General features: G+C 38.4%; 2 protein-coding genes across 3 annotated transcripts; one reads left to right on the top strand and one right to left on the bottom strand.

The window, feature by feature from the left end:
* Positions 1 to 1,884: 1,884 nt before the first annotated feature.
* LOC145782810 (uncharacterized) lies at positions 1,885 to 4,218 on the top strand. The gene is made up of 3 exons (XM_082594575.1): positions 1,885 to 2,440; positions 2,913 to 2,970; positions 3,374 to 4,218. Exons 1-3 carry the CDS (start codon positions 2,317 to 2,319, stop codon positions 3,579 to 3,581), a joined length of 390 nt encoding a protein of 129 aa, XP_082450701.1. The 5' UTR covers positions 1,885 to 2,316; the 3' UTR covers positions 3,582 to 4,218.
* Positions 4,219 to 4,222: 4 nt separating this feature from the next.
* On the bottom strand, positions 4,223 to 21,898 carry LOC145782809 (ubiquitin carboxyl-terminal hydrolase 22-like). 2 transcript variants are annotated; one of them, XM_082594572.1, is made up of 12 exons: positions 21,745 to 21,898; positions 21,358 to 21,452; positions 21,055 to 21,181; positions 20,023 to 20,101; positions 19,656 to 19,777; positions 19,038 to 19,139; positions 17,249 to 17,403; positions 16,842 to 17,110; positions 16,135 to 16,276; positions 14,535 to 14,682; positions 14,218 to 14,339; positions 4,223 to 4,586 (listed from the first exon to the last, which is right to left on the bottom strand). In XM_082594572.1, the coding sequence occupies exons 1-12, from the start codon at positions 21,859 to 21,861 to the stop codon at positions 4,394 to 4,396; spliced, it is 1,671 nt and encodes a 556-aa protein (XP_082450698.1). In that variant the 5' UTR covers positions 21,862 to 21,898; the 3' UTR covers positions 4,223 to 4,393. The 2 variants fall into 2 exon arrangements, with proteins under 2 accessions (XP_082450698.1, XP_082450700.1); XM_082594574.1 differs by lacking the exon at positions 21,745 to 21,898 and having other exon boundaries at positions 4,225 to 4,586; positions 21,055 to 21,177; positions 21,358 to 21,380.
* Between the last annotated feature and the right edge of the window lie 940 nt (positions 21,899 to 22,838).

Genomic DNA, 22,838 nt, shown 5'->3' with positions numbered 1-22,838 from the left:
TTATCTAGGGGGCTGAAACAGGTAAAAATTATCTCGTGGCGCTCGTGCCATTCTGCATCCTAAATAAGGCATTTTTGTGTTACTTTTCGTTCCCAAAAATCCGGAACAGGATCAGGGATTAAGAAACAGCAGCGTCTATAGATAGGCTACTGTACGGTACTTTATCACTTTAAAAAAACAAACTCGATTTAACCATCTATTATTTAACCAGATCAAATCAACAGCCATCGGTTGGACTTTAAACTCAGACTTCTTTGTCTTGGTTGAGATGAGTCATAGCGGCGTTTTGCCATGTGCAGCCTGAACACGCACAAGAGATTTGTTTTCTATTTCGCAATTCATTGTTTGCGCCATTCTTCCCACGAGGTGATCATGCGCTCAACGCATGCTATGTGTGTTACGTCACAGAATAAAAGCGTTCAAATTGGGCAGAGCGTTAAAAGAAATCTATATTTTGTTGAAAAGGAACAAGCTTAGCACGACTTTGAAAGCAGAATCAGTCACTGAGACATGTAAAATTATTAGCTTTTATGTACTAAGCAATTTCACGGATGGAAAGTTAGTGGTTACCCATGTCAGCAAACGGACTTGATTAAAGTTTTGCAGCATAACAGAGCCTAGTAACTGTCAAAGGATTAAGAGGGACAGTTTCTTCAAAATACGAAAAAAATTGTTCAAAGAAAAGGATTTCAGGTAGTTTTAACTTTTATTACAGATTTTTGAATCAACCTTACCTCATTTGTACATTTTGTAAACTAGGTTGATTGGTTGTATGTAGCAGTGGCGTAGCCAAGGGGGGGGGGGGAGGGTTTGGGGGTTACAACCCCCCCCCCCTTTGGCACTCGTGTGACGTCACGATATTGAGAATGATGCTTTCAGTCTTTTTATGCTTGAGAATGATGCTTTCAGTCTAAAAAAAATTGCCAAATTTTTAACAAAACTGCATTAAAAGAGCGAGTTTTGCCAATACCAAACATCTCAGCCAGGAATTAACAACAAGAAAACATAGAGACTTAGCTTTATTTGCAAAAAATGCCGAAGAAAACATGATCTTATCCTCTCGCTATGCCACCGGACAGCACCATTTTACAGGAATATTCATACCCACATTTTTGTTGAAAATGCTCTCAGAATGCACCAAATTCAAAGTAATTTTTAAAAATTTTCTGGGGGGGTCCCCCAGACCCCTCGCCGCTGGGTGTCGTCTTTGGCAAACACGCGAACAAAATCCTGGCTATGCTACTGGTATGTAGGTAATCTAATCTTTAACCAGCCCATCAATAGAGCATGTTTTTAGAGCAAAATAACAGCAAAAAGGCTTTGAAACGAGCATCGTTATAGTCTCAGGTTAAATTACTGCAAAAGAAAATTTGTAAAATGAAGATAAAAATGTAGCTTAGCAAAGCCCTTTTCAGTCAGATTTGATGAAATTTTAGTTCAAACATCATTATAGGCTCAAGAAATAGACTCCTATCAAAAAAGCTAATTTTTATGGATGTACAATACAATACTTTGATGGTTTTATAAATTTTCATAACATGTTACAGGTAGGGGCTGTTCAAGTACCGGTACCATTATGCGTATTGGGTGATATTGCATTAGGAATTGGCGAAAAGTAACATGCACGCCTATAATATGTTGGTGAAAAAGAACATGTAAGCCATTAAATGCATAAAAAGTTTGCATCATATGGGTTAGGGTCTTAAGGATATGAAGAAAAGTAACAAAATGGGATCATATGATATTTCAACAGATCTTGACAGGTTCAACAATATTTTGTTACTGACCTAGCAAGATCGTTACCATAATTAAAACAATGAAGTAGCTGTTTTTCCATGTTAATTGCCTTGGTTGCGATCAAAAAGCATTGTTTTGTGCAGGTGTTGCCAGAGTTAGGATTATGGTTGGGGTTAGGGCAAGAGTAAAGGTTAGGGATGTTTTTGCCTAAGACTTGCAAAATTTTTCAAATCACAAGGTTTTGTCTTTTACAGCTTTAAACTTTTTTCAAATTGAGGCAAAATTCATTGTCTGGCAACACTTGTGTGAGGAAATGTAGCCACAGCCTTAAAATGAATACAGTGATAGGTCTTATGATATAAACATGTTTTTTTTTCACATGCTGTAACATGGTTGGCCAGCTATTTCAAGAATGTAAACTCTCCAAAATTGAGACACATTTTATTTGTCTATCACGTTTTGATTTTTAGTGCTACATTCTGTAAAGGTTGTGTTATGCTTGGAACCTGTTGTATGATATTACATTTTCCTAGATGTGAGCTGTAGTGCTTGTTTTTATTTCAAATAAAAAAAATCACCATGTCTTGTGTACCAAGTATTAATGCATATGTTGCAACACACACTTGTCATCAAGAAGAAACAGAAAAAGAAGTTGCTCCTCCTGCCAAACCTTTACCTACCACACCTCCTGAACCAGAAAAAGGTTAGTAAAAGCATGGTTCTTCACATGCCCACTGTGTGGGAACTGCATTAATTGCATGGGCAGATGGGCTACATGATAAAATGTTGATTTTATATATGTCCTTATATATATTGTTATGATTTTTTTATGTTCTTTATATAATATACAGTATGTCCTTTATAGGCTACTTCTATGAGGCACCAAGCTAAGATTAATGCAGTTGTTTGAAAATGTTTAACCTGTAAGTGCCAATAAAGGGTGCACTGGAATGAGTGTATCCAACACTTTTGCCCTAAAATTAGATTACCTACTTATTCAGTATCCTAGTCGATAGACTCAAAGGACTTTTTTGTGATAAAGTGTTAGGCTGTTCAAATATTATAGGACTTTGTTTTTCCTCTACATGACGAAGAGTATTTTGTGACTACTCCTTATTAGTGAAACGTTGTATTATTGTTATTACTGATAACAATTATCATTATTATTCTTACAGTGCAAAAGTCATGGCTGGGAACTTTTATGGACAAATTTATGTTTCTGGGTCATGATGGGTAAGTGGAATAATGTACTGTGGTCCTTGTGATACGTTACACAAACGCTGTTCATGCTAAGTGTAAGCTGCACAAAAATTCAGTCATATTTGAATTGTAAGCTTCCTCAAGCTAAAAGCATTTGGCATAGTGGAACATATTTTTGTTGTTGCAAATTCATGTATATAACAATTGAGTGATATATTGGATATTGTATTACAAGACTGGCATGTTTTAATTTCAACATGATATGTAATTATTAGTAACTTTTTAGAGTAATAACTATATGTGATGTAATTATTAGTGATTAGTTAATTAGTAATGTAATGATAAGTTAGTACTGTAGCAAACCTCTGCGTACGCTGCTTGCGCGCGTTCGACTGTAAAGCAACCTTTTCACAGCAAGCATAAAATCTTTCTGCAGAGTTGGATTAACAAGTTCTGATACCTGCACCAAACTTGGAAAATCTTCAGACGAAACCGACACCAATAAAAATTCAATCGACATTCTATCAAGAGTTCGCCATTTTTCTAACGACAGCATGACGAGCACTGATGAAAGCACCGCACCTTCAAGTTCCAGCGGGATATTGAGCGACAGGGCTCGACACCTTTCCAACCCAGAACGATAAACCACACTGTTCCACGTTTTTTTTCTTATTTGTACTCGTCGTTAACTTTGTTGTGCTAATGATAACATAACATAAATGGGGTTTTTGGCAAGCGCACAAGTCGTTAATTTGGATTAGTATTGGAACCCTTCACATATTGCATGCAAGCAATGATTGTTTGTATTGCTGCAATAGCGTTCTTTGTAGTGATCTGCTTTAAACGTGGGGGGCGTTTCCCCATAACTCGAACAGTGCTTGTTTAGTCAATTGTGTAAATATTAAGTGCTCTGTCGCATACTCCATATGCTGTCACCCGCCTGTTTGTTTAGAAGGCCTGGTGTGGAAAAGGTAAGCTGCTAAAATATAGACAAGGGTACAAACTCTTATGTCTCCGCTTTTGATATACGTTTTGTATATATTGTCACACTTTGCCCTTGTAATAGTTTAATGTACTACCGTTCTTTTTTCTTACGAACTAAAACAATTTTGTGCGCTTAAATGTTTGTTCCACCAACTTAACTGACTTCATCCCAGACCTCTGTAAATTTTGTCTGTCGCAGTACCTGCCGTTCTAATTCTTGGTATTGTTTAATCTGACCTTTAAATGTACTCTTCACTGTGATCTCTCAATACAAAAAATACATGGTGCAAGCATTGATTGATTTAATACAGTATTACAGTAACTAAGGTCAGGCACCTGCAAAAAGAACGAATAATTCAAGAAATAAATATATGATTTGAACTGAGACACACTCTGGCATTCGTTGGCCAAGGTTTTCCAAAAGCAAAATCTCGTCGCATTTTGTTCAGATGCAGAAAGCTGCTGAAGCGAGCTATTCGTATTCCAGATACTGCTTATGGTAGAAAAGTAAATATGCTTCCGATTGCATGACGTCATGGATGCTAGCTTTCAAAATGGTGGAATCGTTGCATTGAAACCACTGGTCGCGATGCTGGCGGACGAACACAGAGTAATGACCACTTTGCAGGGATCCCAAGTGGTTGACGACGGCGAAAAGCGAGTACCTTGAAAAACAAATTGAGGAGTTAAGCTCCAAAAGCTAATGTGAACACAGCCAAAAAAAGTCATAAAGACTAAAACATCATTTTTCTGAAAACTGCCTATGAAATTAGCAATAGTGAAGAGTGGACCCATACTCAGTTGCAATATTTGCACGTAATTGACGAAATATAGCAGCCCAATATTCAATTTATTTTTCATTGCTGGCGCAAACATGTAGAGAACGGCAAAGTAAACTCACGAATTTGGCACCAACAAAAGGGAAAGATGGCAAAACCAAAAGGTTTAAAATATGCAAAAACAGTGTTGGGATGTCACTATCTTTAATTTTCACAGCCACAAAACCTGGAAATGAGATAGAAAAGATAAAAAAAAAATTATGCGAAAACGGTACAAAAATAGGGCTACAATTACAATCCACACTTGCCAGTGCAACAAGGGCGATTTTAAACACGAGCTGAAGTTCAACAAAACAAGCCCAATCCCTCTCTTTAACAAAAGAAAAAATAGGCCGAATATTACTGTACAATGAACAGTTGAACACTTGCAACAAGGGCGATTTAAACTTTACAGTACTACACACAATAAAAATAGTGACAACTGACAAGTTTCCAAAACTTTTCAGTTTGAAAGTTTAACGAAATTATGACGTCACAAAATAAAGATTTAGCAAAGTGAAAAGTTCAGGAAACCGGCTTAGTGTGACCAAATGAATTCAGGGAAAAAAATGAAGTCCAACGTGAGATACAATTAAGTACAATCAAATACCAGGGATCATAGGCTACGCACTATTTATTTTTTAGACAAGGAGTGATTGATCAACTTTAGTTGAAATTTATCAAGATTTCACAAAAATTAAAAACGAAATAAAATATTTGGCGATTTAAATGCATTTATAATTTCACAGTAAGGTAGACTTAATAAAAATAGTTTCAAAAAATATATTTAAAAGCAAATTATAATTGCAACAATTTGTATAATAAATTAAGCCACATAAATGAAGCAGTTTTGTGATAATACGAATTTTAATACAAATATCCAATAAGGTTTTCATCAGAAAAAATGACCAAAATAAATAAAAAATGACCGAATTGTTTCAAGTCATTTCGGACAAATGACCGAAAAGCCTCAGCGAAAAAAAAAACAGATAGAAAGTATGTTGTAAATGACAAAAAAAATGTGGAGTTGATAATTTTTTTTATTGAAGTCAGAACTGTAACATGAAACCAGTATCAAATACTGTACGTACAACTCGCATTTGAAAATAATATAAAAAAAGATAGCACCGTCTTAGCTAAACCCTGACAGCGCTTTTGTTATGCATGTGATCAGTTTACTGTAGTTGTATGCAAATACGAAACTATGCGGTATTTCGTTAGGTAACAACAAAAAATAGTTTAATGAAGTCATTTCGTATATCAAGAAAGTAGGCACCGATATTCAAGCATGATTACAACGAAAATTTCGAAGAAACGGCAACATAAATACTGCCCTGGGGCCATTTAAAGCTTAAAGTTTAAGGTCAGTTAGCCTGAGAGGCAATTGAATTATTGCAACAGCGATGTTGCAAGACGACGATTGTTGCGAAAAATCTCAAAGGGAAAAAAACGTCTGGTTTACATTAATTTCACGACTGCAGACGTTGAATGAGAGAAAAAGAACCCATTTAGCCAATTCCCAAGCGGTGCTGCACCAGGACTTAGAACTACTCAACCAGAAACGGTACTGCAGCCAGCTGCAATTCTGAGTAAGCTATTTCAACAATGCTAGCTTCAAGCCATGGCGCAACTTCCTCATATCCTGCTACAGCAGTTTTTGTTGATCGAACACTCGACAACGTCACATCGATGCCAAATAAACTTGTGCATATATTTCTGCCTACCAAAGCAGCAATTCGCTTGAAGATCAAATTATGTACAAAGTAGAGTGGAGTAGGGAAAGCGAACCAGCTCACCAAAAATTAATAAAATGAAAAGTGCGACCCAAAATGCCAGTTTTCAGGTAAATTAAATTTTTGTTGTTGGCACCTGACAGAGAAACAGTGTTGCACTTGCATTATGATTCGGAAATGGAAATGTGCATTTTTGCATAAATATGGGCCGCTAAGTTGACAATTTACCATAAAATTTCAGCTCACGAGTCATATTTTTCGTAAATTGAATATTTTTTCCGCTGTAATTTTCTAGCCATCAATGGCATTACTTTCTTGGAGAAAAACCAATTCAACTTTCCCAATTAAATACAACAAATCTTATGCCACCCTTCCCGATCTCTATGGCATCAGTTCACCGTTGGACCAAAATCTGAATGCAACGTATTGATAAAATACTCCATTTTTCACCACAATGCTGGTTGCTTTGGGTGTTATCAAATTGGAATAAATAATCCCGCAAAGGAAGAGCGGCTATGTGGAAAACCACCGCTGCACATGGGGTTGTGTCAACATTATGAGCAGCAGCTTGGCCGCCAACAGTGGCCATACTTGTGTAGTTGTGGTGTGGGTAACCGTCTTCACAACAAATTGGGAACAGTAGCTAGTTAATTGAAATTCAATTGAGGAGACACAGTCAACAGTCGTTGATCTACTATATGGGTATCATCAGTGATCAGTAACTAATTGTTTGCTTTTGTGATCCACGGACTATTACGCTTAAAAATGTCAAAACCGCAGGTACTTTTCCAAGCCAGAAAATCAGTCTTTTATGCAATGATTCAATTTATTGCTATTTGAATGACTCAATGTCACATGAATCAATATAAAGAACGATTGATCTGCTTGCTGGGTTGAACTTGAAACTGTTTCAAATTTTCAGTGTATATTTAACACCGGCCAAGCTTAACATCTGGTCATTTAGAAAACCTTCCAACAACCACACGAGAAAAACGCAATGACAATTCATTATGAAGACTAACATCTCGTTCTTTCGTTCGCCTTTCTTAACAATGGGCAAGATTTTAAAGCTCAGCACCGAATTCGCCTTAGGTCGTAGTAGCTTACGTATGAGCGACGACGTTTTACAATTATATTAGACCTTCTAAATTTAATTCGCAACACCCAATAATATCCCATTCTGATTTAAATCAACACAGAGATAACCATAAGCTATGCTGACAAGAAAATCGCTGCAAAGTTTGCTGCAAAAGAGCAATTATCTGAAAACCAACCGCATTAAATTAGATAATTGCCGTTTTGTATGCAATAATTATAGCAGAGTGAAAATCGATAATAATCATCCCGTAATCAAATTTGGGAAGCAGTTTCATGTCGATTGTGGAGCGATAATTAAATCATTTCCAGTGGAAGAGTGCTTTGTGCATAATGCTGAGGTTAACGTGTCGATTGCAGCATATCAAAACAAAAAACGCTAATGTAACAACAAGTAGTTACCAGTCGTTTTGACTTGCGCTTTGAAACAAAGTTTCGTGTGCATTAGATCGAGTTTCCCTTTTAGCAGCATAATCGTTGTTTACTTCACAAATGAACTTGTTGTGGCCTGATGTAAACCTAGTGCGTGAACTTACAGCACTGCTGGGCCAAATACACATAACCAGCTTGGTCCGCGGGCCACAACTGGAAATATCTATTGTTTACTTAGACAACATTGTCTGATACAAATAAATAAATTATGACGACTGTGCACGCAACAAATGACAGCGCAGCCCCTTCGCGCTTAGCTATAAGACCCCTTCAGACGGAGCACGGATAGCGAGAACAGCAACAAGATGCTCAGCGTACGGAGGTTCACTCCTTGTTCACACAGCAATTCAACGACAAAACAGAAGACAATTTGGTTTTCTGGTGTTTCAACACGCGGATGATTAAAATTAGTTTAAGTTTTGCGCTAAGTGCGAGCGAATAGAAATAGACTACCACAGATAAAATGGGACAGCAATCAAATGATGTAACTACAAGGGACAGGGTCATTGAGAAGATAATTTGGGCCCAGCACCAATGAGATCCTCGCCCCCAAATCAAGACACTTCTAAGAAAAAGTACTATATCTAAAGAACGGGCCCCTAAAATTATTCCGGGTTCGGGCCCAAAAGTATCCCTTAGACCCCTGTCAACGCTACCGACAAGGGATGGGTAAAGATTTGTTTGCTTGATTTCACACTGGTTGAACTTGTCGGGTTACCAAACAAAAATATGTTTACTAAACGTCGCAAACTTGACACATGAATTACAATCGTATAGCGCGGGCAAAAAACTTCGAGGCAACATTTGGTCCGCGGGCCACGGTTTGCACACCCCTGACCTTTTCATTTGTTTATTACAAAGGCTTTGTATTTATTTGTTCAATTTGCGTATCTTTAAATGATGAAAAAAAAAAGCTTTCTTGCTGTTTTTATGACCACGTTCAATGCTTAGCGTGTCGATTATATTTATTGCATTACACAGGTAAACACTACCCTACAAAGGTAATTCAACAAAATTTCTTTATCAAATTTCAAAAATATTGTGATAGAAGAAACCCCAAACCGAGTTGGACCTAACAGCACCCTAAAAGTACTCAACATCCGTTCTTAAAGCCTAATAAGAAAAAGCTTTTTCGATACTGTGTTAGTGTGTGTATTTATATAATCTGCAGCGTAGTTAGTATGCCAAGCCTGAGTTGGGTAATTTTGTTTAAAAAGGAAGACGCTGTCAATCATCCATGCACATTTGATGCAATCACGACAATCAACTGCTTACTGCGGTACGTTGTGTTGGGGACTTTTTGGCAGTTTAATAACATGGCTAAATAATAGATATCCTCAAAGAAGTATAAATTCTCCGGGTGCATTTAATACAAAATTGCACCCGTTGTTCACGTAAAAGTGATACATTAATGACAGGCGATAATCGAAAAAGGTTTTAAATGCTTTTTTTATTTGGTGACACTGACATCTGCCATACAAACACATAAACTTTCTCCCTTCATAACGACAGAGAGTCTCAAATCAATTTTCACGTTCCTAAACGTAAAGATAGCCACAAAGCTTTATGGCTTGAATTGTCTACAAATTAACAAAACAAGTTTGAACTAAGAACCCAAAAAAACTCAGTATTTTTTGACAGTTCATTGCCGACTTCCTCAAGCAATATGTTTCTCGGCAGTCGATTTGTAGCAAGAATAACAATAATAATTAATTATTCTTCACAATTCCTAAAGCAATGTTGGTTGGAATATTCGTTAAACATTTAATTCTTCTGAACAGCGCGAAGCATTGCTGAAGTTGGTAAATGATGAAAGTGAGAAGAAAGTAACAATTGAGCAAGCCGAAACTTGGCATGTCAAAAGCCAGCAAATTCAGTTTAGCAAGCGATGACCAAGCAAGTCCGACGTGAGCATATAAATTTCATTTGCTGACTTGGCAAGTGAAGGATGAATTTAAAAAAGTCGGACTGAAGGAGGAAGATGCAAGGGACAGGGTGAAATGGAGAGAAGGGATTAGAACAATTGCTGCGCGAAAACAATCGGCCACCCCCACTAGTGGGGAACAAACCGACGATGGATTATGATGATGATGATGACTTGGCAGTGGCTGAAATGGAATTGCTGAGTTGAAGCACTTGTTGAGTTGTCGCATGCCGAGTGGTCTGACGACCGGGATGATTCGCTGACTGGTTCAAAAAATAGTAAAATCGTAACGACGACCATAACCATTGGCGATTTTACTAACCCCGTATCAATTTCTAACCCCCGTGATTCAACTAAAAAAAGAAAAACAAGAATAGAAACAGGGGAAGTACAAACTTTCAATCATTCGTACCAAAGTGAAGCAAGAGACACGGTACTTTGCAGACTATGGGGTTTGTTATAAAACCAGAGTAAGATAAAGCGTAGCAAACGCTAACAGATTAGTGAACTGGATCGTTAAGTAATAACGGATACACCAGTGCGTTGTTTCCTAGTTAAAATATCGGTGGTAAATTGCTTAGTATATGCACAACCGAATAGCTCACGACGTAACTCAACAATTGCCGAATTCAAAACCAGCTGCAGTTTCGAGAAAATACACTAAGTACTGCACAGCATCGTGCTCTACTGCTCTCAGCAATGGAACGATACAGTCATAACACAATCTTAGTTTAAATTGTTTGCTAAAAAATTCCTAAAAATTGAATGAGGCTCTGTTCACGAAGCATTTAGTTAAATAACATGATATGCGTTCTTCTGGTGCAAACTAAACTGAAATATCTCAAGGTGTATAAGGTGGTAATCTGCTTTTATTCCGGCGTTTCGTCAATCAAACACGACTGACTTCTTCCAGGGGCTAGATCAGGTAGTGACTACCTGTCTAGCATGGCAAAACACTGGACCATGTTACAACAAAGCGTAAACCAACCAAACATGTAAAATAAAATTCAACTTCCAGACAAAAATTATCGCGCGCAAATTTGAAACTAGAAAAAGAGTGTAAATGACATTTAGCCCTGAAGAATTTAGTCGTGTCTGATTGACGAAACGTCGGAATAAAAGCAGATTATTACCTTATACACCTTGAGATATTTCAGCTTAGTTTGGACCAGAAGAAAGCATATCATGTTATTTGAAAATTTCCTGTTAATGTTCTGACAATTTTATTCAGCCAAATATTCCTCTCAATTACCGGTAATATCGCAAGACGAAAATAGCAGCTAAGATCAACGAGTGGTGACTACGTAAGGGCATAAACGCCACAGAGAGCCGTTCTTTTCGAGTTGATGATGTCCATAAAGAATAAAATCAGCTGCATCAAGTGATCGCTAAAGGTCCAATATGGTGAAGGAGACGCATGGTGAGAAGAAAAACTTGGAGATGATATACACAGTGGGCTGGATAGTCGTTTGTCGCAGAAACAAAAAGAGCCGAAAATCGAGATTTATAGTGGACACTTTGCAATTAAACTGCAAGTTTGCATGTTCCAAACCTGCTATTTTTATGCACACGATTGTTAAAACATTTGACGACGTTGAAACGATGCAAAAAAGACAACGTTTGCTAGCTCGCTTATCGTGTCGGTAACGAGTGCCGGAGACGCAGTCGTAACTTATCAGCGACTGTCGAGTCAAACATTTTGGCGTCATAGGGGTCAGTCTCAAATTGGTCAGTTCATTAAAGCAACTGTCGGAGGTTTCAAGATTCGTGCAACTTATTTTGCTCCCTTCTTTTAACGGAACCATTGCTAAATATACTTTGTGGATAGGACGCGACGCTTTTTCAAATCAAAACTCAACTAAAAACCATTTCACTTCAAGGGCAAGTTCTACTTTAATCCCTTGTTCCAGCTCTATATCACCACCCCATGGAGATTCGCATTACAATGCAAATGCCGTTTGGTGGTGTTTAAAGTGTAACTGAAAAATTTAAAGCAGCTTGGATGGTTTTGGCTGCAGCTGAGACATAGTTTCAAACCTCCTTGATGAAATTTTTTTGTTTATGGCGCAGCCGTTAAGACGTGTACATCCCAATTGAAGACACTGGCTTTAGGAACCACTTCAGTTGCAATTTTGAAATTTTGAGTCAATGCTGAAATTGTGCAGTTTATAGTCATGGCATCTTCCAACGTAGAAATTTATATCGTAAGCAAATTGATTTCTATTACACCAACCCAGTACTATATCGTCTAACCCAGGGGTCACCAACCTTTTTTTGCATGCGGGCCACTTTGGCACTTAGGAGAGCTGTGGCGGGCCGCACTAATAAAATTTTGGTTAGGTTGACTCTTATGCTAAAAAAGAACGCATTTCGTACCCAGTATCCAGCGTTACATGTTCTTAAATCTTAGAATACCGCAGCAACAAAATTAGTCGAACAACGCTACTGCCAGGCCAAGCTCCTTTAACAACACTTTTGACTTCTTTAACATTGCCTAATAAACGAGGCCACTTGTTTTGCGCACGTATAACGAGGCGAGCGGCTTCATCAGAATATTCATCGCCAAGCAAAGAGTGGTGTTGTCACTTCGCTTCACAAAAGATATCTTGCCATTAACAGTTTCAGTAAACATGGAAATGTTTGACACATCGCAATACAGGCAACAATAGTGACCTGCAAACATATCAGCAAAAAATAGGCTCCAATAACAGGGAGAAAGAAACCAGGCACCATGAAACAAACGCTTGTGGAAATCACCGAAAAAACGTTTCTTTCGTAACTCATGAACAGTGTTCCCTATAAAAAAGCAATGAGTTGGTTTTTCATCCTTTTTGTGAGAGTCTATAAAACCGTCTTTCCTTGATTATTAAACAAATGTCACTTGCGGTGCTTATTAGCATGGCAGAAATTGTTAACAACATTTTGCAGTACTAAGCCAAATATTTTCATAATACAAGAAAAAGTCTTTAAATTTATTTATAATATTTTTCCAATTTATTATAAATTGAGTTGGCACACCGACCTATTTTGCCAACAAAAACTTGCATAAAGGAACACTGCTCGAGTGCTCGTGAAATCCAATAACGGTGAAACGCACACTAGTGTTTACAGGACATTCACAAACTTAAAATACGCAACCCTATGCTCACAGACATTTTCGAAATTCGAAAGCAGACATTTTAATCAACTACTGGGACAGTGTGGCTGTACAATTGTACATCGCATTGGAATAATTTTAAACGACCCCTACCTAGAACTACAATCTGATTGGTAGGTCGGTGGAATCGTATGCAAAGCGAAAATATGCTTCCCGGAAAGTATTTTTTGAGTTCATGCTCTTTAATTCCTTAAGAAAAAGTATTTTTGGTTATACTTGTGCGCTGATACCTTCCGCGGGCCGCACAAAACAGCGTGGCGGGCCGCATGCGGCCAGCGGGCCGCCACTTGGTGACCCCTGGTCTAACCCATTCAATTGCTAACGCATTGTAAAACCTTCTATATCTCAAAAAAACTTTTTTGTGACTCACGTACTTCTTCAAGGTCAATTCTTCACTTATACTAACTTAGCATGACTCAGTAAAAATTCAAAGCAGGTGTGAGGAAATCGATACACGATTTCTTGCCGCCGTCCGAATGTCGCAAACGTGAATGACGCCATACCTAGGCCGCAAGACACGAATAATGTTAGTCTCGAATACCGCAAGGCAGGAATGACGTAACACTCGAGTGCCGCAATACATAAAAAGTAGCCTATTTCTAGAGTTTGTAAGCTGTTGTCCAGGATACTTGTATAGTATTGATAGTCTCAAAGCAGCCATCACAGATTGAAGTATTCAAAAACAACTTTAGATTTTATAAGAAATAACCAAGCCTCGCGTCATTCATGTTTTGCGTCAATCGGGCATTGCGTCATTCGCGTCTTGCAGCCTGGGGATGGCTTCATTCGTGTTCGCACCGCGCCATAAAGTCGTGTATCCTGAGTTATTCTTTTTGTGGGTAAAATCCAGTAAATGGGTAAAATTCAACGAATGATTTTAGCAACTATCAGTCGAATTTATCTCAAACCTATGCTACGAGTTAACATCATACGCATGTTGCACACACACACATAAAGTCTATGTATAACACATCTTTGACCCAAGTGTTATACAATTAATAAAATCCAGTGCAATGAATTTTGTTTTTACTTCAAGTTTCGTGAAACATTCGAGTTACGAAGCTGCAGAAATGATTCGGTGGCAAAGAAATAAAAAATAAACTTGAATGTTAAAACAAAGCACAAACAGCAACTCACTTGTTCTCCCTCAAAGCGTCATCCACACTGGCTTCATCTCTCGTATTCCTTCTGGAAGCCATGAAGGGACTTAGGTCCAGATCCATAGGAAAAGATATGTAGGTGGGAATCTTCCGACGAGACTGGGGGAGAATTAAAAGTCAAACAAGTGTACTTGTGAAATGAACATGTACAAAATATCAGCAAAGTGGTATAATTTTTTTTTTATAATGGGAAGGATAATAAACACTTAAATAAACCATAGATTTTGCCATCGGGGTTCAATCCGAAACCCATAAACTTAACCTAAAAATAATAAGCTAAGAAAATCTTTTCACCTTGTTAGTGTGTTCAAATCTTTTCAAGTGGAAACAACACACGATTGGAAGTTTATTCAAAGTCAATTGCTTGGTCGATTCTTGGTAACTGTGACAACGACTGCACTTGATTTTGGCGCTGCTTCCCAAGTGTTCAGGTCTTGTAAACCTTGCGTAAAATAATGAAACAGTAATGTTTTTTGTTATGATGCAATATTAAAGAATCTTTGTCTTAAGTTGGATAGGAAATCGATACATGTTTGACCGACATGCGCTACAGCGAAGAAACTTATAAATGTTTAAAATCAAAAAAGCTTCTTCATCCGGCCAAGATCGTTTTCAAACATGTGACATTTCCGTTTGTCGTTAAAGCAGTCTTGACAGCGAAAAAAAGCCAATACCTTCTGTAAATTAGAATTCAATTTCTTTTGAGGGTAACGATTCAAAAAATTTGTAATAAAAATTTTAATATATTTATCCCTTTCCACGCCATGTCCAAGCTGTGAACCGCAAAGATTATTCTTTAAGTTGAGAAACACTGAGAAATTCTGAATCAAAAGCACAATTTCTGGATTTAAAACAAGAAGAACGACTTTATAGGAGACATGATTCATCATTGGTTTTAAGGGTCGGAGAAAGTTGGAAACAAGCGAAATCTTCTCTCAGTAAGTACAGTACTGCAGGCCTTAAAACTCGTGTTTTTTTCCGGCAGCCATCGTGGCCTACCTAGAGCTCCTTCTCGGCGGCCAAATCTGCGTGCTTGGAGGCCAAAATACAATAACGATAGCACAAGTAAATAGCATTAAACTTGCAACAATGTTAAAATGATCACTTAGCGTTGTTGAAGTCTGGGCGACGTCCTGCAATAGAATCGTTGTACCACGCATTAAATGCTTTATCGGGATTGTAATCCGGTATTGCGGGACCATCTAACGACCCTAAATTGTTTTAACTGCTCGCAGCTCAGTAAATTGTTTCAACTGCATACCGCCTTTCATAAAACCTGACCATTTATTCCGTTATGATGTCAACATTGAGGGTGTGAAGTCACTAACCCACAGCGTTCTCAACTATGAAGACACGTGTTTTCCCCTCGGATGTCAACTAACCTAGTTCTCCTTTTTAACAACGATTCAATGTCCGACAACATTGAATCGATATAAAAACGACAATATTGCCAGCCGATGTAAATTAGCACTTCGGATTAACACTTCGTTAAAATAAACATCGGGAATTGCAAACAAGACTTACAGCGCTGGTGATCGCAGCTGGATATATTCAATACAACAGTAGTGACTATGATGCGCTGACCTAATTCTGCGTCACTCTTTGATACTACATATTTTCGACATTTAATCCACGATCATTCTATTGCGAAATTAAATAATTGACTAGAAGACACCGGCGGCCAAACTTGGCCGACGGAGGAGGTAGCACCGGCGGTCATTCAAGCACTACTTAGCGGCCATGGCCGCGTTGGCCGCCGGCTGCTTTAAGGCTTGAGTAGCTTTTTGCTACCTCAACACAGAAATATTTATACAACACAGACATCACTCTTTTAAGCAACTCCGTCTATGTAAAGATGCCACAAGGATTTTGATGTCGAAAACCGCAACTTTACCTGTTCAAACAATCTTTTAATGACATCGGAGGTTGTTCTGACCCATTAACAGACCCAGGAGCAGGAGCGGCCCCTAAAGCAGCCATCCCAGGAGCAGAGGTTTGAGTAGGTGACATACAATGCCAGGGACTGGACATTGACCCTGAAGGTAAACAAGAAAAAATATAATGTGGTTTCAATTTAAAAAATAAATCTAATGATACCGCCAGTGCGAATATATAATTTTACAAAAAAATAAAATAAACCAAAACTCTATAGATGGAATTAGATTAAAGATAAATCCCAACAACGATATGGCATATAACATTATATACCTTAGATAAAAAAAAATGCAAACGTTTTTGTCTTTGTAAGTTGATTTCTAACTAATTTTAGTTGATTTCTTTTTATCATGCTATATGCCATGTCGTTGTTTGGATTTATCAGCTTATGTGGTGGTAAAAGCCCTAAAACAGCAATCGAAAAGACGCCGGTTCGACACCACTCAAGAGCATGCGGCTGTGTCTTTGGCAGGACACTTAAAGGCATGCCTGAAAGTGGACACGAAGATTGGCTTCGTTGCCTTCCCGTCCACTTAATCTAAATCTTCAACCACCGGCTGTAAGCCTGGACGACAAACAAAACAATCAGATGGTTCAACAAAGTTATCTCTCCACCAAAATTGTAATTTAAAGTTTCCAGTCCATTGCCAGAGCTGCAGAACCTACCTGGAAGATCCAAAGAAATATCCCAGAACGGGTCAATGGTTGTCGATACTCCACTGCACCGCTGACAGGTGACGTCAGACTGCCACCCACCGGTGAATATTTGATCGATGATGCAGTCGCAAGGGTTCCCGCTCTCATTACTGTCGTCACCAGCAGTTGCAGACCCGTTAGCGGCTTCGTCCGAATGATTGAGTAGGATGCTGTCTGATGAATTTCTTGAGACGGACAACCGTCCACTCCTTTTGCCAACCTTGGTGTTGGAAGAGTCACTGTACATTGTAGAAACGTAGATTTCAATGCTTTTTACGTAAGTCTGAGCCTTATTTCAACCCGATAATAATAACATTTATATAACTAGTTTAATGATACAGTTAAATAGTTTGTTCAGGTTGTTTGTTTTTTCCGACCTGGCACTAAGATGTTGATGGAGAAGATCAAGAGCAGCGATCAGGAACTCGTGGGCGTCCTGCTGCTCATAACCGGCCAAGTGTCGGGCGTTGGTCCACACCAGGTGGAGGAGACGGAAGGGAACGTACGCTGTAGGTTCGCCGACGTAGAACTTCTAAAAGTTATTGTATATTTTGTCTACTTTTAGGTAATAATAATCGTGTTTTTTTTTATTTGCGCCCATTGCGATAACACAAGTACACTGCGATCAGAGATGCGATACAACAGACGACAGGAAGCAGCGAAGTGACATATAGTCTTGGAGTCAGCTGGTTTTCTTATTTTGGCTTGCCGTTAAGTGTCTTTGCCAAGACGCAGCCGCGTGCTCTGGAGCGGTGTCGAACCCATTGCATTGATAAAGTAAAGCTTGCTCTTTACGTACACAAATATAATAATACTGAAGAGGTTTAACTTGACACCTATTAGAAAGATCAAGAAAAAGTCAAGATGATGCGGCGCTGATTCGACTTTCGGGGTTTGCGCTTGAGCCAAGGATTTTAAGAACAGGTTTCTACTCAGAAGCACCTTGTGGGTGAAATAATTCACAAACTACAACAGTTCAACATCAGCAGAAATTTCACTCTGTCAATCTCGGTGGTCAGGCCGCGAATTTTTTTTTCCCACGAACTTGTTGCTACTTCGCATAGAGTTTGTATTTATACCGTGTGAATGTAATCATTTTTCGTTGGCGCGTTTGGTTCATTGGTTTCATCGTTTGCCTCATAATCGTGAGGACATTGGTTCGACGTCCATCGAAGTCAATTTGTTTTTCTTTGGGCCTACATTAATTTTTTCAGTGCACAAAAACTTTTCAAAAAATGTAAGGTTAGGGCTAATGAGTTAGGGTTAATTCTTAATCCATTCGGAAAATCTTACTTTTAGACTAGTGACCAGAATCAATTTCTTTTCTCAACTTTTTTAAACTTGACTAGACTAGGTGGTCTCTAGGCTATGTATTTTCTCAAGTTCAATGTTTACATTTGGGCCTGCTGGAGGGCGAAAATCGGTAAAAACAGTTACGCGCGCCGCGCGGTAACCAGTAATGGCTACACTTACAGAAACATGCAAATGCGACAGAAAGTTCGAGGGAAAAAATTTTCGCGGTCAGGCCTGCGTCAGTGATTTAGAGCCTCTTTAGTCTACAAGTATGCGAAACTGCTAGAATTAAGCTCTCAAAGTTAAGCTTTCCCAGTCCGAAAACCAACATTCCTTCAATCAATCTATCACTTTAAAAATATTGAAACTGAAGATATGTTTTAAAATAAAAACAAAATGATGAATAATAACAACACGGTACGTTTGCGCTTGCCCTGATGATAACTTCGGCGAGAAATCAAAGTAGCGCTTGACTTATTTCCACAAACGTAAAGTCAAAGTTGCTGGAAGCGTGCACTTAGCTTGCGCCACTATAAAACATGACCATCCAGCAGCGTTGAAACGATGTAAGTACAAAAGAGAAAAGTTTCCGAGCATTGGCAGTTGCAGTTTTCCTGACAACAAATTCAACGTCCACAGACGTTGAATTACATTGATTCAACGTCCACAGACGTTGAATCAATGTAAAAAACGGTTGATTTGCTGTCTGGGGCCAACCCAAGTAAAATTTCTTATAGCATGTCATTCCACTGTCGCAAATGATTAAACGATGCAAAAAAGCAACGTTTTTGTGACGTTGTTCATCTTCTGCCAGGCTCCCTTATGTCTGCACATATGGTACAAAAACAGCAGTGAAAGTAAAAATTTCATTACCTGAAAAAGATGTGTCATTTCGCAAACCAAACATCGATCCTTCTCGCATTCGTGTCGTTCGGCCAAGAAGTAATCTCGCAGCATGGGGGTGTGAACAAATGCCTGAGACAACAGAAGATTAGAGACAACTGTTTGGTGTTAAATTTAACAGCGCGGTGTTTGAGTGTTTAAATAACGTTGAACTTGGTCGACCTGATGTAAGTGTTTTCACGCAAAAAAAAAACATGGTGATCCATCCCCGTGAAAGAGATGGCGGCTACCGCTACTACCAAAACGTTTCCACTCGACATCGCTAACCGCATATTACCATATTCATACATTTCACATCTGAATAGTGAATATCTATGGCAAAATCTCTATTTTGAAATGATTTCTCAGTCGATCCATGGAATGTTACACAGAGCTAATGGCTATGACAAGTCACTGACAACACAAAAGCCGGCCTTCCAAATTACTAAACGACGTTGAAACTATGTAAAAGGACATTTGTCTACTGAGTGTGTCCAGTACAATATGATTTAGATAAAGTTTATTCTCGATTGAAAAACGTCCATTAGAACATTATCGAAAATTCTAAAACAAGGTTACCAAACCTGTTCCGCAAGCCGCCTGCAATACCTGTAGTATGCAATTCATGAAGCAAGTATTTCCCAAGTTGACAAGGCCCCGGAGACCAACGTAGCTGTCTTCTGCAATCTTACGTCTTTTAGGATTAAGTCGTAAGTACTCTAATTCAGCATCTAAGAAATAAATCAACATGTTCGTTGAGTGGGAGATCCAATGCTGCATTGGTAAATGGCAATGGCCCAGTAGACCTTAAGCTGAGTTATTCGTCTCCGTGCAGAGAAAAGCTTCAACGTTTCATTTTTTGTCCTATTTTAAACGTATTGTTCTTGTTGATGATAAACGATGAATTCATGGTGTGAGGAACCATTAGTCGTTCTTTCATTTTAAAACAAGCTTTCCAATAAAAACGAGCAATTACCTGACGGCTCCCAGTATGGCAGGGTTGATAACAGGCTCTCACACCATCCGTTAAATCTGCACACCTTTCTCCATTCTTTCTGTGAAGAAATTGAAAAAGAAATCACAACCAAAGCTATAACATTTCCCGCGTATTCATCGTGCAGACAGCAGATTTGCATAAAGTTTCAAGCTCAGTCTGAGACGTCAGTTGATCTCATTTTTCTATAGGGTGCGCTTTGCTGCTTGAGGAATGCAAATCCCCAAGACCAAATTTTCGTCCTTCAAAACAAGGTGTTGTTGCAGGGGGCAGTAACTTTAAATCTCTGTAATCAAGTTAAATAGCACGTCTTACACCAGTTAGCAGGTTTGTAGAACCAAACCTTTGCAAAAAACATTTGATTTCTAACTCCGTGCAATCTAACTCTATGCCACAAAATTTTATTTGTTCCAGCTGGGGATACAGTAACTCAGCGAACACCTAAAGCACGATATTCTCAAATTAATGAAAAGATGAAGCGTTCTGTGTTTCAAGACCAGCACATGCTTGCATACAATAAGATTTACGATACTAATTATCATAAGTTCAAGCTAAAACTTAAATCTGAAAGTGAATTTCAGTACCGGTATGCATTAAGTTCGTTTGAAATGAAAGGTCTTAAAATTAGAAAAATACACAATGCTGCACATGTATGATATTGATTGATTTGATCTTTATCCTCGAACTGGGAAAGCTTTAAGAGCTTAATCCTGGCAGTTTCGCATACTTGTAGAAGCTTTGAACTACTGATGCAGACCCAGTTACCAAGATTGACAAAGTGAAGTTTCCGATTGTTGAGGTGTTGTTGCCGGGGAATTATTCCATCCATTAGGTGCCACTGAATGGACAGCAGTCCTTAGAATACGTTGCTCAAGTGCACACCCCGAAAGTCGAACCAGCGCCGCTTGATCTTGAAGGCTTGAAGCTTCTTCATTGACGAAGTCACGCACTAACCAACTAAGCTATCGAGGCAGAAACTGAGCTATTGCAAAATATACATTATACTTCACATACTTGGGCGATCAATTCAATTTCTTTGTCATAAACATAATTTTGACACAAGAAGCAGTAAGTTTGTCCATAGCTGAGATCCATAGCCAAGAAGTGGTTGGTGTCTTGGGCGTGTCGATGAATGTGCTTTCTTGATGTAAAATACAAGAAAAGAAACATTATAGCGCTTTTTCAAAATAATAAGCTACATTTATTACAATAAAGAACAATATATATAAATAAAAAACACAGTGTTATTTGAATTTTGTATGAAATGAAAACATGGTGTTAACTAAATAAATATAACCAACACTTTCGGACAAATACCCTTCATAACATCCAAAGTAAATGCAATGGAGACATGTGTGCAATCGTCCAGAGTATGTGTTGCAGACCCGGCATATAGACGACTTGGCCCTGACCTAAAGTAAATTGATGTGAGTCATGACATCATCATATTTTGGATTGTATAAATATAAAAACAAATCTGTTTAAAACAGAAGAAAATTTTGAACAAAATCCCTTTGATCTGAACTTAAGTTTACTGAATAACAAAAACTGAAGCACAGGGTTTCTGTGCATCACTATTTTATGGAGAAAGTATTGTGTTCATTAAACTCATCGCTCATGATTCTGGTTATGCTGTGTATACGATAACTGACATTGGAGTAATCAATTCAATTTAACTTTTCGTTTCATTATCAAAGGCCACACCTGTCTGGTTTCCATAGTGCTGCAGTTGACAAGCCATTTTTGAGTAATTTGGAAAGGAGCAACTCCGTGTTTTTCTTTGAAAGAAACAATATGAGGACATGACAGTGCTAAAGTCATACTTGATTTGTTATCTTATTTTTGATGTGAAAAACAAAAAAACTGCAAATAAACTTTGTATCATAAGCAATGAAGTAACATATCCGGTGTGCCTCAGGGAAGTTGCCTTGGACCTCTGCTGTTTATTGCCTATGTCAATGACGCTGATGACTACATTAGTCATAGCACCTTGTTGAAATACGCGGATGACATGAAAATCTACACAGAATTGAGCAGGGATGATCCCGGTCTTGCCTCATCCCTGCTACAAACGGACTTGAAATTGTTAATGGACTGGTCTGAATCCTGGCAACTACAGTTTAATGTTGACAAGTGCTCCACTCTGCACTTTGGTCATGGCAACTTAGAGCATCAGTATGTTCTAGGTGACATGCCAATTGCCCCTAAAAAGAGTGAAAAAGACTTGGGCGTTATGATAACGACTGATCTTAAAACATCCACCCATGTCTCGTATGCAGTTAAAAAGGCGGAGATGGTCCTGGGTGTTTTAAAACGAACACTTGTCAGCAGGGACAAGCATGTCTTTTTAAGATTATATAAACAGTTGATCAGGCCCCACTTGGAATTTGCAGTGGCGGCTTGGAATCCCCATTCTGTTCGGGACATTGATTTGCTAGAGAGGGTGCAACAACGAGCAACAAAATGCATTTATGGACTGAAAAACCTAACCTATGAACAAAGACTGTTTGAACTAGACCTTCTCTCGTTGGAAAAACGGAGATTAATTTTTGATTTGATAGAAGTTTTTAAATTAGTACACAATGTTTCGGTATCACCATGTTCCAAATATTTCCTTTTTAACTCTAATTCAACCAGAGGCCATAATTTTAAATTGCATAAACAGTTTGCTCAACTGAACTGCCGTAAATTTTCCTTTGCCAATAGAGTAGTCGATACTTGGAATAATTTACCATATGCTGTAGTCAATAGTATGTCTATTGCGACATTTAAGCGACGTGTCGAAAACTATTTATGAT

This window comes from Aplidium turbinatum, chromosome 14 (assembly GCF_918807975.1).
Source record: "Aplidium turbinatum chromosome 14, kaAplTurb1.1, whole genome shotgun sequence".
NCBI lineage: Eukaryota > Metazoa > Chordata > Ascidiacea > Aplousobranchia > Polyclinidae > Aplidium > Aplidium turbinatum.
This window is presented reverse-complemented; position numbering and strand designations above follow the sequence as displayed.

What these genes read in the sequence shown, in the direction of transcription:
- LOC145782810 (XM_082594575.1), top strand. Translation starts at nt 2,317, where the DNA reads ATGTCTTGTGTACCAAGTATTAATGCATATGTTGCAACACACACTTGT. An exon ending in ACCTCCTGAACCAGAAAAAG is followed by an intron (nt 2,441 to 2,912) that starts GTTAGTAAAAGC and finishes TTATTCTTACAG; the next exon opens with TGCAAAAGTCATGGCTGGGA. An exon ending in ATGTTTCTGGGTCATGATGG is followed by an intron (nt 2,971 to 3,373) that starts GTAAGTGGAATA and finishes ATCTTTCTGCAG; the next exon opens with AGTTGGATTAACAAGTTCTG.
- LOC145782809 (XM_082594572.1), bottom strand. Translation starts at nt 21,861, where the DNA reads ATGACTTTAGCACTGTCATGTCCTCATATTGTTTCTTTCAAAGAAAAA. An exon ending in AAATTGAATTGATCGCCCAA is followed by an intron (nt 20,102 to 21,054) that starts GTATGTGAAGTA and finishes ATTTCTTCACAG; the next exon opens with AAAGAATGGAGAAAGGTGTG. An exon ending in TATTTCTTTGGATCTTCCAG is followed by an intron (nt 16,277 to 16,841) that starts GTAGGTTCTGCA and finishes GTTTACCTTCAG; the next exon opens with GGTCAATGTCCAGTCCCTGG.